At 36.3% G+C, this 11,880-nt stretch overlaps 1 protein-coding gene across 18 annotated transcripts in view; it reads left to right on the top strand.

Annotated features, from left to right (window-relative positions):
- The window catches only part of OR5L1D (olfactory receptor family 5 subfamily L member 1D), a 106,588-nt gene that overhangs the window by 70,637 nt on the left and 24,071 nt on the right, over nucleotides 1–11,880 (top strand). For 3 of the 18 annotated variants that reach the window (XR_011423592.1, XR_011423597.1, XM_070228595.1), the window contains one exon: nucleotides 9,309–11,879. The exons of 9 other annotated variants lie outside the window; for them this stretch is intronic. Coding sequence is in view for 3 of the 9 variants with exons in the window: in XM_070228595.1 (XP_070084696.1) it covers nucleotides 9,309–9,344 (36 nt within the window). In the remaining 6 variants the exon portion in view is untranslated. Of the gene's footprint in view, nucleotides 1–9,308; nucleotide 11,880 lie in introns of those variants that run through there. 6 more of the 18 variants (XR_011423595.1, XM_070228590.1, XR_011423596.1 and 3 more) reach the window with 4 other exon arrangements.

Raw genomic sequence — 11,880 nt, forward strand, 5'->3', positions numbered from 1 at the left:
TATATGATACAAGGCGAACACACAAAGATCAGTTGTATTTCGAAATACCAGCCGCACACAATTGGAAATTTAAATTAAAAAAATACTTATATACAATAGCATAAAATATGGAATATTAGGGCTAAAGTGGACAAAAGATATATATGAAAACAACAAGATATTGTTGAGAGAGGTTAAAGAAATAAAGTGATATATTATGTTCATGGATCAGGGGATTCAATATTGTTAAGATATGAATTGTCCTCAATTCAATCTATAGATTCAATGCAATCCCAGTCATAATCACAGCAGGCTTTTTTATCGGAATTGACAAACTGATTCTAAAATTTATATCGAAAATCAAAGGATATAGAATAGCCATAGCAATTTAAAAAAGAAAGACAATGTTGGAAGAATTAATTCTCGGGCTACAGTGATCAAGACACTTTGTTATTGGTGAAAAGATAGTCATATAGCTCAATAGAACAGAATAGAGAGTCCTGAAATAGACCTACATGTACAGGGTGAATTGATTTGAGTCAAAGTTGCCAAAACCATTCAATGGGCAAAGGGAAAATCTTTTAAACTAATGGTGTCATAGGCAGAAAAATAATTCTCAACTCTTACAGGGCACTATATATGGGAAAAGAAATTCATAATAGGGTATAAACCCAAAAGGAAGAAAACCGTAGGAATTCTTGAAGAAAACACAGGAGAAAATTTTAGTGTCCTGGGTTAAGAAAAGATTTCTTAAGTAGGACAATAAGAAGGCACAAATCATAAAAGAAAACAGTGATAAAATGGGCTTCATCAAAATTAAAAACTTTTAATCTTTGAAAAATTCATACAAAATAAAAAGACAAGCCACAGACTGGGAGAAAATATTCTCAAAACATGTATCAGATAGAGAGTGGGCAGAGCAAAATGGCGGGGTGAGCTGACCCGGGATTCTCTCCCCTCCAAAATACAACAAACGATTGGAAGAACTGAATTTCAGAGAATAAACATAATGCCAGCTCGTTAGAGACCTACAATACCAAGAAGGAGGAGATCATAACCTTGCTTACACCCTCGGAGGCGCTGGAACAGTAGGAGAGAACATCGCTCCCTCCCCTAGAGTCTGCGATTGCTGCTGCGTGGGTCAGGAGGGAGCGGGGGAGGGGCTGCGCGACCGGGGATCATCCAGGGCTCCTGCCGCTGATTCAGTGGAGACCCGCTGATGGGGGGAAAGCTTCCGTCCGTGGGGACCCCATAAATCAAGGTCCTTGGGAGACCAGAGAACAGAACTGATCTGAACCCAGACCAGCGCGTGTGAGTAACAGCCCCTCCCCCCCCGCAAAGCCAGTGGGCGCAGCCATCTTGCCCCAAGGCGGAGAGCTAACACGCTGCTCTCGACCCCCATCTAGTGGTGACAGGCTGTAACTGCAACTGAATTCTACCACCATGAGAAAAAGCCGCTCCTCTACTATCCAGCAATTTATAAAAGCCCCAGACCAGAACGAAAACAATAAAAACACAGAATTAAGTCCTGAGGACTTGGAATTAGGTAAACTAAGTGATAATGAATTCAGAGCAGCTATAATCAAAAAACTCAATGAGGTAGCGAGAAAGATAGAGAAACAAGCCGAGTTCTGGAGTTACTTCACAAAAGAGATTGAAATCATAAAGAAGAATCAAACAGAATTACTTGAGATGAAAAACACAATGGACCAGATAAAACAGAATACGGATTCCCTGAATGCCCGTGTAGACAACCTAGAGGAGCAAATCAGCATAATCGAGGACAGACAGGCTGAATGGCGCCAGACAGAGGAAGAAAGAGAACTAAGAATTAAAAAGAATGAGGAAAATCTCCGAGAGATAATGGATTCAATGAGGAGTAAGAACATAAGGATCATAGGAATTCCCGAGAATATGGAAAAGGAAAATGGAGCAGAAAGTGTGCTTAACGAAATTATTGAAGAGAACTTCCCAAATCTAGGGATCAACGGAGAAATGTGTGTAGAGGAGGGTTTTAGATCTCCTAGATTTGTCAATGTAAAAAGACCCACCGCAAGGCACATAATAGTAAAGTTGGCACATAGGAATGATAAGGAAAGAATACTCAGGGAAGTAAGGGAAAAAAAGAGAATAACCTATAAAGGAGCCCCTATCAGACTGTCAGCCTATTTCTCTACAGAAACCCTACAAGCTAGGAGAGAATGGAGTGATATATTCAAAGCTTTAAAGGATAAAAACCTTCAGCCAAGAATACTCTATCCAGCAAGAATTTCCTTCAGATATGAGGGAGAAATTAAATCTTTTCCAGACAAACCAAAGTTAAGGGAATTTGTAACTAAAAGCCCTCCATTACAAGAAATCCTCAAGAAGGCTCTCATACTTGAAAAAAGAAAAAAGGGAGAAAGGGGACACAATCCACAGACTAGGGAGACCGATGGATAGAACCAGAACAGGATAGCAAATATTCAACTATAGCATTAGGGTAAAAATAAGGAAACTACCCAAACAAGGACGATCTTAGCACTCTAACTACAAATTAATAAGACGAGTTGGAATAAAAAATGAAAATAATTATTTAGGAGGAAGAGCAAAGGGTCTAAATCAGTATTGGTTGAGTAAGTAAGAGACCACCAGAGAATAGACTATATTATACACGAGATTCTAAGTACAAACTTCAAGGTAGACACTAAAATAAAGTACAGAACAGAGTCACAAATCATAGATAAGGAAAAATCTAAGAAACCCAGCATAAGAAATTGCAGTATTAAATGGATAGTCTAAAGCACACAGGAAAAGAAACACAGGAAAACAAGATAATGAGCGACAGATTGACAGCATTAAGTCCACATGCATCAATAATCACTTTCAATGTGAATGGATTGAACTCTCCAATAAAAAGACACAGAGTGGCAAAATGGATTAAAGAACAAGATCCAACAATTTGTTGCCTCCAGGAAACACACCTCAGCCCCAAGGACAAACACAGACTCAGGGTGAAGGGGTGGAGGACAATACTTCAAGCAAATAGCAAAGAAAAAAAGGCAAGTGTTGCAATTCTCATATCAGACCAAGTGGATTTCAAAATAAGACAGGTAAAGAGAGACACAGAGGGACAATATATAATGATCAAAGGGACACTTCATCAAGAAGAAATAATGCTTATAAATATCTATGCACCCAACACAGGAGCACCAAGATTCATAAAGCAACTATTAACAGACCTAAAGGAAGATGTTAAAAACAACACAATAATAGTAGGGGACCTCAACACCCCACTCACATCAATGGACAGATCATCCAGACAGAAAATCAACAAGGAAATAGTGGAGCTGAATGAAAAACTAAAACAATTGGACTTAATAGACATATATAGATCACTCCACCCTGAAGGAGCTGAATACACATTCTTCTCAAGTGCACATGGAACATTCTCTAGGATAGACCATATGTTGGGAAACAAGACAAGCCTCTACAAATTTAAAAAAATTGAAATAATAACAAGCATCTTCTCAGATCATAGTGCTATAAGGCTAGAAATTAATTACAAGAAAAAAGCTGAGAAAGGCACAAAGATGTGGAGACTAAACACACTACTGAACAAGAAATGGATCATTGATAAATTAAACAAGAAATAAAAAAATACCTGGAAACAAATGAAAATGATAGCATGCCATACCAACTCATATGGGATACAGCAAAAGCTGTATTAGGAGGAAAATTCATCGCAATACAGGCACATCTTAACAAACAAGAAAAATCTCAAATAAGCAACCTTAAAGCACACCTAACTGAACTAGAGAAAAAAGAACAAATGAAGCCCAAAGTCAGCAGAAGGAGAGAAATAATAAAAATCAGAGCAGAAATAAATACTACTGAAAAAGGCAGCAGAAAGGATCAATGAGACAAAGAGCTGGTTTTTTGAGAAGATAAATAAAATTGACAAACCACTAGCCAGACTTACAAAGAAAAAAAGGGAGAAAGCTCAAATAAACAAAATCAGAAATGAGCGAGGAGAAATAACAAGAAACTCTGCAGAAATACAACAGATTATAAGAGAATACTACAAAAAACTATATGCCAACAGAATGGATAACCTAGAGGAAATGGATAAATTCTTGGACTCCTACAGTCTCCCAAAGCTCACTCAAGAAGAGGCAGACAATTTGAACAGACCAATCACAAGGAAAGAGATTGAAACAGCAATCAAAAACATCCCAAAGAATAAAACCCCAGGACCAGATGGCTTTCCTGGGGAATTCTACCAAACTTTCAGAGAGGATTTAATACCCATCCTTTTCAAGCTATTCCAAAAAATTAGGGAAGATGGAACACTTCCTAACACATTCTATGAGGCCAACATCACGCTGATCCCAAAACCTGACAAGGACACCACGAAAAATGAGAACTATAGGCCAATATCACTGATGAACATAGATGAAAAAATTCTAAACAAAATTTTGGCAACCAGAATTCAGCAATTCATCAAAAGAATCATACATCAGGATCAGGTGGGATTCATACCAGGGACACAGGGATGGTTCAACATCCACAAATCAATCAACGTGATACACCACATCAACAAACTGAGGAATAAAAACCACATGATCATCTCAATAGATGCAGAGAAGGCATTTGACAAGATCCAACAGCCATTTATGATAAAAACTCTGAACAAAATGGGCATATAAGGAAACTACCTCAACATCGTAAAGGCCATATACGACAAACCCATAGCCAACATCATACTCAATGGGCAAAAACTGAACGCCATCCCCCTGAAAACAGGAACGAGACAACGATGCCCTCTATCACCACTCTTATTTAACATAGTACTGGAGGTCCTGGCCAGAGCAATCAGGCAAGAAAAAGGAATAGAAGGAATCCAAATAGGGAGGGAAGAAGTGAAACTCTCACTGTTTGCAGACAACATGATCTTATATATAGAAAACCCCAAAGAATCCATTGGAAAACTGTTAGAAGTAATCAACAACTACAGCAAAGTTGCAGGGTATAAAATCAATTTGCATAAATGAGTAACATTTCTACACTCCAGTAATGAACCAACAGAAAAAGAACTCAAGAATACAATACCATTCACAATCGCAACAAAAAGAATAAAATACCTTGGGGTAAATTTAACTAAGGAAGTGAAGGACCTGTATAATGAAAATTACAAGGCCTTTCTGAGAGAATTGGATGACGACATAAGGAGATGGAAAGACATTCCATGTACGTGGATTGGAAGAGTAAACATAGTTAAAATGTCCATTCCACCTAAAGCAACCTACAGATTCAACGCCATCCCAATCAGAATCCCAATGACATTCTTTACAGAATTAGAACAAAGTATCCTAAAATTCATATGGGGCAACAAAAGACCCCAAATTTCTAAAGCAGTCCTGAGAAAAAAGAACAAAACGGGAGGCGTCACAATCCCTGACTTCAAAACATACTACAAAGCTACAGTAATCAAAACAGCATGGTACTGGTACAAAAACAGGTGCACAGATCAATGGAACAGAAGTGAAAGCCCAGAAATAAAACCACACATCTATGGACAGCTTATCTTTTTTTTTTTCTTTTTAAAGATTTTATTTTTTCCTTTTTCTCCCCAATGCCCCCGGTACATAGTTGTGTATTCTTCGTTGTGGGTTCCTCTAGTTGTGGCATGTGGGACGCTGCCTCAGCGTGGTCTGATGAGCAGTGCCATGTCCGCGCCCAGGATTCGAACCGACGAAACACTGGGCCACCTGCAGCGGAGCGCGGGAACTTAACCACTCTGCCACGGGGCCAGCCCCTGGACAGCTTATCTTTAACAAAGGAGCTGAGGGCATACAATGGAGAAAAGAAAGTCTTTTCAACAGATGGTACTGGGAAAACTGGAAAGCCACATGTAAAAGAATGAAAATTGACCATTCTTTTTCACCATTCACCAAAATAAACTCAAAGTGGATCAAAGACCTAAAGGTGAGACCTGAAACCATAAGGCTTCTGGAAGAAAACGTAGGCAGTACACTCTTTGACATCAGTATTAAAAGGATCTTTTCGGACACCATGCCTTCTCAGAGAAGGGAAACAATAGAAAGAATAAACAAATGGGACTTCATCAGATTAAAGAGCTTCTTCAAGGCAAATGAAAACAGGATTGAAACAAAAAAACAACCCACTAACTGGGAAAAAATATTTGCAAGTCATATATCTGACAGAAGCTTAATATCCTTAATATATAAAGAACTATCGCAACTCAACCACAAAACATCAAACAACCCAATAAAAAATGGGCTGGAGACATGAACAGACATTTCTCCAAAGAAGATATACTGATGGCCAATAGGCACATGAAAAGATGCTCATCATCGCTGATCATCAGGGAAATGCAAATCAAAACTACACTAAGATATCACCTTACACCCGTTAGAATGACAAAAATATCTAAAACTAATAGCAACAAATATTGGACAGGTTGCGGAGAAAAAGGAACCCTCATACACTGCTGGTGGGAAGGCAAACTGGTGCAGCCACTATTCAAATCAGTATGGAGATTCCTGAAAAAATTAAAAATAGAACTACCATACGATCCAGCCATCCCACTACTGGGTATTTATCCAAAGAGCTTGAAGTCAGCAATCCCAAAAGTCCTATGCACCCCAGTGTTTATTGCAGCATTATTTACAATAGCCAAGACATGGAAGCAACCTAAGTGCCCAGCAACAGACGAATGGATAAAGAAGATGTGGTACATATATACAATGGAATACTACTCAGCTGTAAAACAGAACAAAATCATTCCATTTGCAATAACATGGATGTACCTTGAGGGAATTATGTTAAGTGAAATAAGCCAGCGAGAGAAGGATAATCTGTGTATGACTCCACTCATATGAGGAATTTAAAATTATGGACTATGAACAGTTTAGTGGATACCAGGGGAAAGGTTGGGTGGGGGGTGGGCACAAAGGGTGAAGTGGTGCTCCTACAACATGACTGACAAACATTAATGTACAATTGAAATTTCACAAGATTGTAACCTATCATTAACTCAATTAAAAAAAAAGGAAAAAAAAGATGCTTTGTATGGTTTTAATCTTTTTAAGTATACTGAGGCTTGTTCTGTGGCCTAACATTTGGTCTATCCTGGATAATGTTCCTTGTGCACTAGTTAAGAATGTGCATTCTGCTTTGGTTGGGTGGAATGTTTTATATATGTCTATCAGGCCTAGTTATTTTAAGTGTTGTTTAAGGTCTCTATTGCACTATTGATCTTCTGTCTAGATGTTTTATACGTTATTGAGAGCGGTATATTGAATTCTCTAGATATTATTGTAGAACTCTGTATGTCTGTCTTCAATTCTCTCAATTTTTCCTTCATATACTTTGAGACTGTTAAAAACAAGACAGCAGGTCCAAAATGGAGTCAGTTATGGTAATTCCAACATTACCAAACCAAAACTTGACTTAATTATAGTTTTGGCTCTTCCAAAAGTGGAATCTGAAGTCGGTCAATCAGGAATTGTCTGATCCTCACTAGTCAGGTAATCTGCATGATAGATTCCTGCCATCCCCTAAAGGAAAGTAACCTTGCAGCAACCAATCTGTTTTTATGCCTAGTATAACTTCCTTGTTCCTGGTCCCTTCTTCCAATAAAAGTCTTTCATTTTGTATAGTTCTTCAGAGCTCATTTCTATCTGCTAGACTGGATGTTGTCTGATACAGGAATCATGGAATAAAGTCACTAAGATCTTTAAAATTTAACAGGGCTCATATATATATACATATATATTTATAATTGTTATAGCTTCTTGACAAACTGAACCTTTTATCAATATATAATGTCCTTCTTTTTCTCTTGTAGCCACTTTTGACTTGAAGTCTATTTTGTCTCATATTAGTACTTCCAAACCTGCTCTCTTTTGCTTATCCTCTGCAAGGTATATCTTTCTCCATCATTTCACTTTCAATCTATTTGTTTCTGTGGGTCTAAAGTGAGTCTCTTGTAGACAGCGTGAAGTTGTCCTCCAGGCTTTGCAGATTGGCTAAGGGCTGGGACATTCTTTCAACAATCAGCCAGGCTTATACTGAGCCTAGGGATCTGCCAAAGATGAAAGCCTAGGGTCTTCTCAAGTTCTTTCTGAGCATATATCTCTCCCTGAACATGAACATATCTTCCTAATTCCCCCATATTCAGACGTGCTTTTGAATGTCCTAATTTCCCGAATAAACTCTGCTCTGTATTTTCTTCTGGAATTTAGGCATCAGTAGATTCTTATTCATCTTGCAGTGTTTTCACGCAATACCCATTGTTATTCCCACCTGAGATTTGTGTTAGATGGAAGAAGAGATACTTTGTATCAGTCTTTCGCGTAGCCTCCTAGCCTCCAGACAGATAAGAATAGACATACACAATAATTTGCAAATATGATTTGTTTCTGCTCCCTCCAGAACGAGAGTTCTGAATCCCACACTGGGAATGCAGGCTACCATTTCAATACTGCAACCACACCAGGGAGAGGGTGGCCAAGGGCAAGTAAAAATGCCGCAAAAATTTGCTACCTCTTTTAAGTTACTTTTTATTTTTTGTTTTGTTTTATCATCACCTTGGTTGCTGTACATCTTTGGTGGTTTTCCAGTTTTCTGATAGTTTGTTCTGGCAGTATTTGCTTTTTTCTTTTTTTGTGATTCTGGAGGAGCAGGAAAGCTGGGAGTGCCTACTCAGCCATTTTAATACATCAAGGTATGCACAAGAAGAAATAGAAAACTTGATTTGAGATATTTGTTCATTTCATTTTCATGAATAAGAATGATAATTGGCTTCTCTCTCCTTTACTTTACAAGAGGAATGGAGAGTGGTATTTTGTTAAATGCTGGGGACTGACAGCTCTAAATGAATTCTATAAAAGTCTTTAGATTTCCCAGAATATAGGAAAAGAATGAAATCTGCATATCTCATTCTAAGTATCAAATTTTAAAGATAATATTTTAAAAATGTGATTAATTTCTCTTGCGAACAGATAGGCAAAAATCTGAAATAAAATTTTTGCTATTGAATTCACTAAGCCTTTTATAATAGTATATTTAAAAATAAATGTATGAGACAGCATCAGAAAGCTTTCCATTTTATTTCACGTATGTGTTACATTGGTTTAGCATAATAAGAAAAGTCCTGGCAAATCTAAAGAGAAAGATAAATATGAGGTATATGATAAAAAATGACAAAATTATTTATAGTATTTGCTTATTATCTTTCTAATATCTATAGGATATCTTTTTTATTTTTTTAAAAAATTTCTTTTTTTCTTTTCTTTTTGCTTTTTCTCCCTAACTGCCCCCAGTACGTAGTTGTATATTTTAGTTGTGGGTCCTTCTAGTTGTGGCATGTGGGATGCCGCCTCAAAATGGCCTGATGAGCATTGCCACATCCATGTCCAGGATCTGAACCAGTGAAACCCCAGGGCAAGGAAGCAGAGCACGCGAACTTAACCACTTGGCCACGGGGCCAGCCCCAGGATATCCTTTTTAATTATTGATATTGGTAATGTTTTCTTTTTCTTTTGATACAAAAGCTGTGCATTTACTAATTGTATTGATCTATCCAAAGACCCAAATATGATTTCATTGATTTTTTTCCTATTATTTTTTTCTTCAATTTCTTTGTTGAGATCAGTCAACTCTCTTTAGGTATAATCTCTTTTCTCTATTTAGGTTGTATTTTTTTGAAGTTTTTATTCAAGGCATATTTTTAATATTTGTAAGGTACTATTTAAGGATATTTAGTTCAATTAAAAATGTTATGTTATAGTTTCCTTCTGCTTATTTTGTGTATAGTATTTTGGGGATTTTTAAAAATCATTTTGACTCTTATTTTGTGTCCCTCACCCCCCTTATACAAACAGTGTGTGGATATAGACATTTTTATTAACTTTGTGCACTAAGTTGAGGGGTCTTTTCGGTTTACAAGATTTCTGGTTTAAGAGGCTTTATTGCTTTCTTCTGACAGTATAGTGAAGTGAAGTGTGTGTGTAGTTTAAAAACAACACTTACATACTTCCTTTTCTCTTAACCATTACAACTCTAAAGGATGCTGTCCTTGTTTTCCTTCCCTACTTTCCTTTAGAAATATTTTTCATTGAGTTTTTCACCTCAAATCCTATATAATTGCTATACTTTTTCCTGTATCCAATGCTGTCCTCTATCAGACTTTGGAGGTGTTTTTAATTATTGGTTATGTAAGAGGAATTTTCTTATTGATTTTATCTGTTTTATATTACTAACAGTATCTCCACTTCCCTTTTCTCTTTTCTAAACCATTTCTTCAGACTTCTTCACTGGTCACTCATAGAATTATGGTAATTGGAGGGCCAGAGATAGTTTTTTTTTACTTTTGATAAATATTTCTCTACTTATAGGCATCTTCAACTTCATAAGATTATCTTCCTTACAGTGATGCAGAAAGTGTGGGAAGTTCATTTGCTTTATCTGGTCTGAATGGGTTTTGGGCGGATGAGTGGGAAGATGGAATTTTAGGTGTTATTATCTTAAGACCTTCTTTTCGACCTTCGGAATGGAGTGTTTATCTATTTTCATTTAATGGGTTTAATAATATCAATATGCATTTCCATAAAATTTCTTCTGAAACTTGCCTAGTATATATCTCATATAGTAATTTTGCAGTCGTGGTCTATATTTTTCCTTTGTTATTTTCTAATGGCGTGCTTTTACATTTTCAAATGGAATGCCTTATTGTTTGATAAACATTGTTATTAGTTTATATTTGGATTTATTAGTATTCAGGGAATGCTATTTACATTTTTATCTATTTACGTTGTATCTATTAGTATTCAGGGAATGTTCTTTACATTTTATTTTTTGTTGGATTTATTGTGGTTACTCTTGGTTTAAAATATAGTCAGTTTTTATGAATGTTCATGTGCAGTTGAAAAAAATTGTATGTCTTATTACTGGAGTTCCATGATATATATGCGATTGTGTTATTTGGGATTATAACCTTAGTTACTGAATGTCATTTCTTTTTCTTTTCTTTATTTCTCTCTTTTTGTGTGTGTGTGAAGAAGATTGGTCCTAAGCTAATATCTGTTGCCAATCTTCCTCTATTTATTTTCTCCTCAAAGCCCCAGTACATAGTGGTATATTATAGTTGTAAGTCCTTCTAGTTCTTCTGTGTGGGATGCCACCACTAGCATGGCTTGGATGAGTGGTGTGTAGGTCTACACCCACATTTCAAACAGGTGAGCAGTGGGCCAAGGAATTGGAGCATGCAAACTTAACCAGTAGGCCACTGTTTTTTATTTTTCTTTTGTCTTGAATTGAGAGTCTCTGTTATTTCTCCTCTCATCTCTTATAGTTTTTGGTTTATGGAAATCATTGCTTTGTCATTAGATATATAAATATTAATAACTGCTATATCTTCATTGTGGATTCTAGCTTTTGTAATATAGTGTTTGTTTCTTTTACTACATTTAAAACTTTATGGTCTGCATTTTCCTTTGTCACATGTCATGATTTTGACGTCATTTTATTTCCTTTTTTCTAATACCTTTATCAAATTGTAATTTTTTTTTTAGTTTTAACATGCATACAAAAAAGTGCATGAAAGCCAGCATGTGTTTTTACAAAATCAGCACAGCTCTGTAACTAGCATAGAGACCAAGAAGAAGGACTTTAACAAAACTCAAGGCACGCTTGATCATTTTCATTTACCAACCTTCTCTAATTCAAATAAAATTACTATATATAACATCAATATTTTATGTTGTTAACTATAAAACTATATAGAATATTTTTGTATCTAGTTTCTTATGCTCAGCATTATATTTATAACATCTATTCATCTTGTTTGCAAATTTCTTTGAATATATCCCAAATTATAAAAGTAAAAATGTTGAT

The sequence above is a fragment of the Equus caballus genome, chromosome 12 (genome assembly GCF_041296265.1).
Source record: "Equus caballus isolate H_3958 breed thoroughbred chromosome 12, TB-T2T, whole genome shotgun sequence".
Taxonomy (NCBI): domain Eukaryota; kingdom Metazoa; phylum Chordata; class Mammalia; order Perissodactyla; family Equidae; genus Equus; species Equus caballus.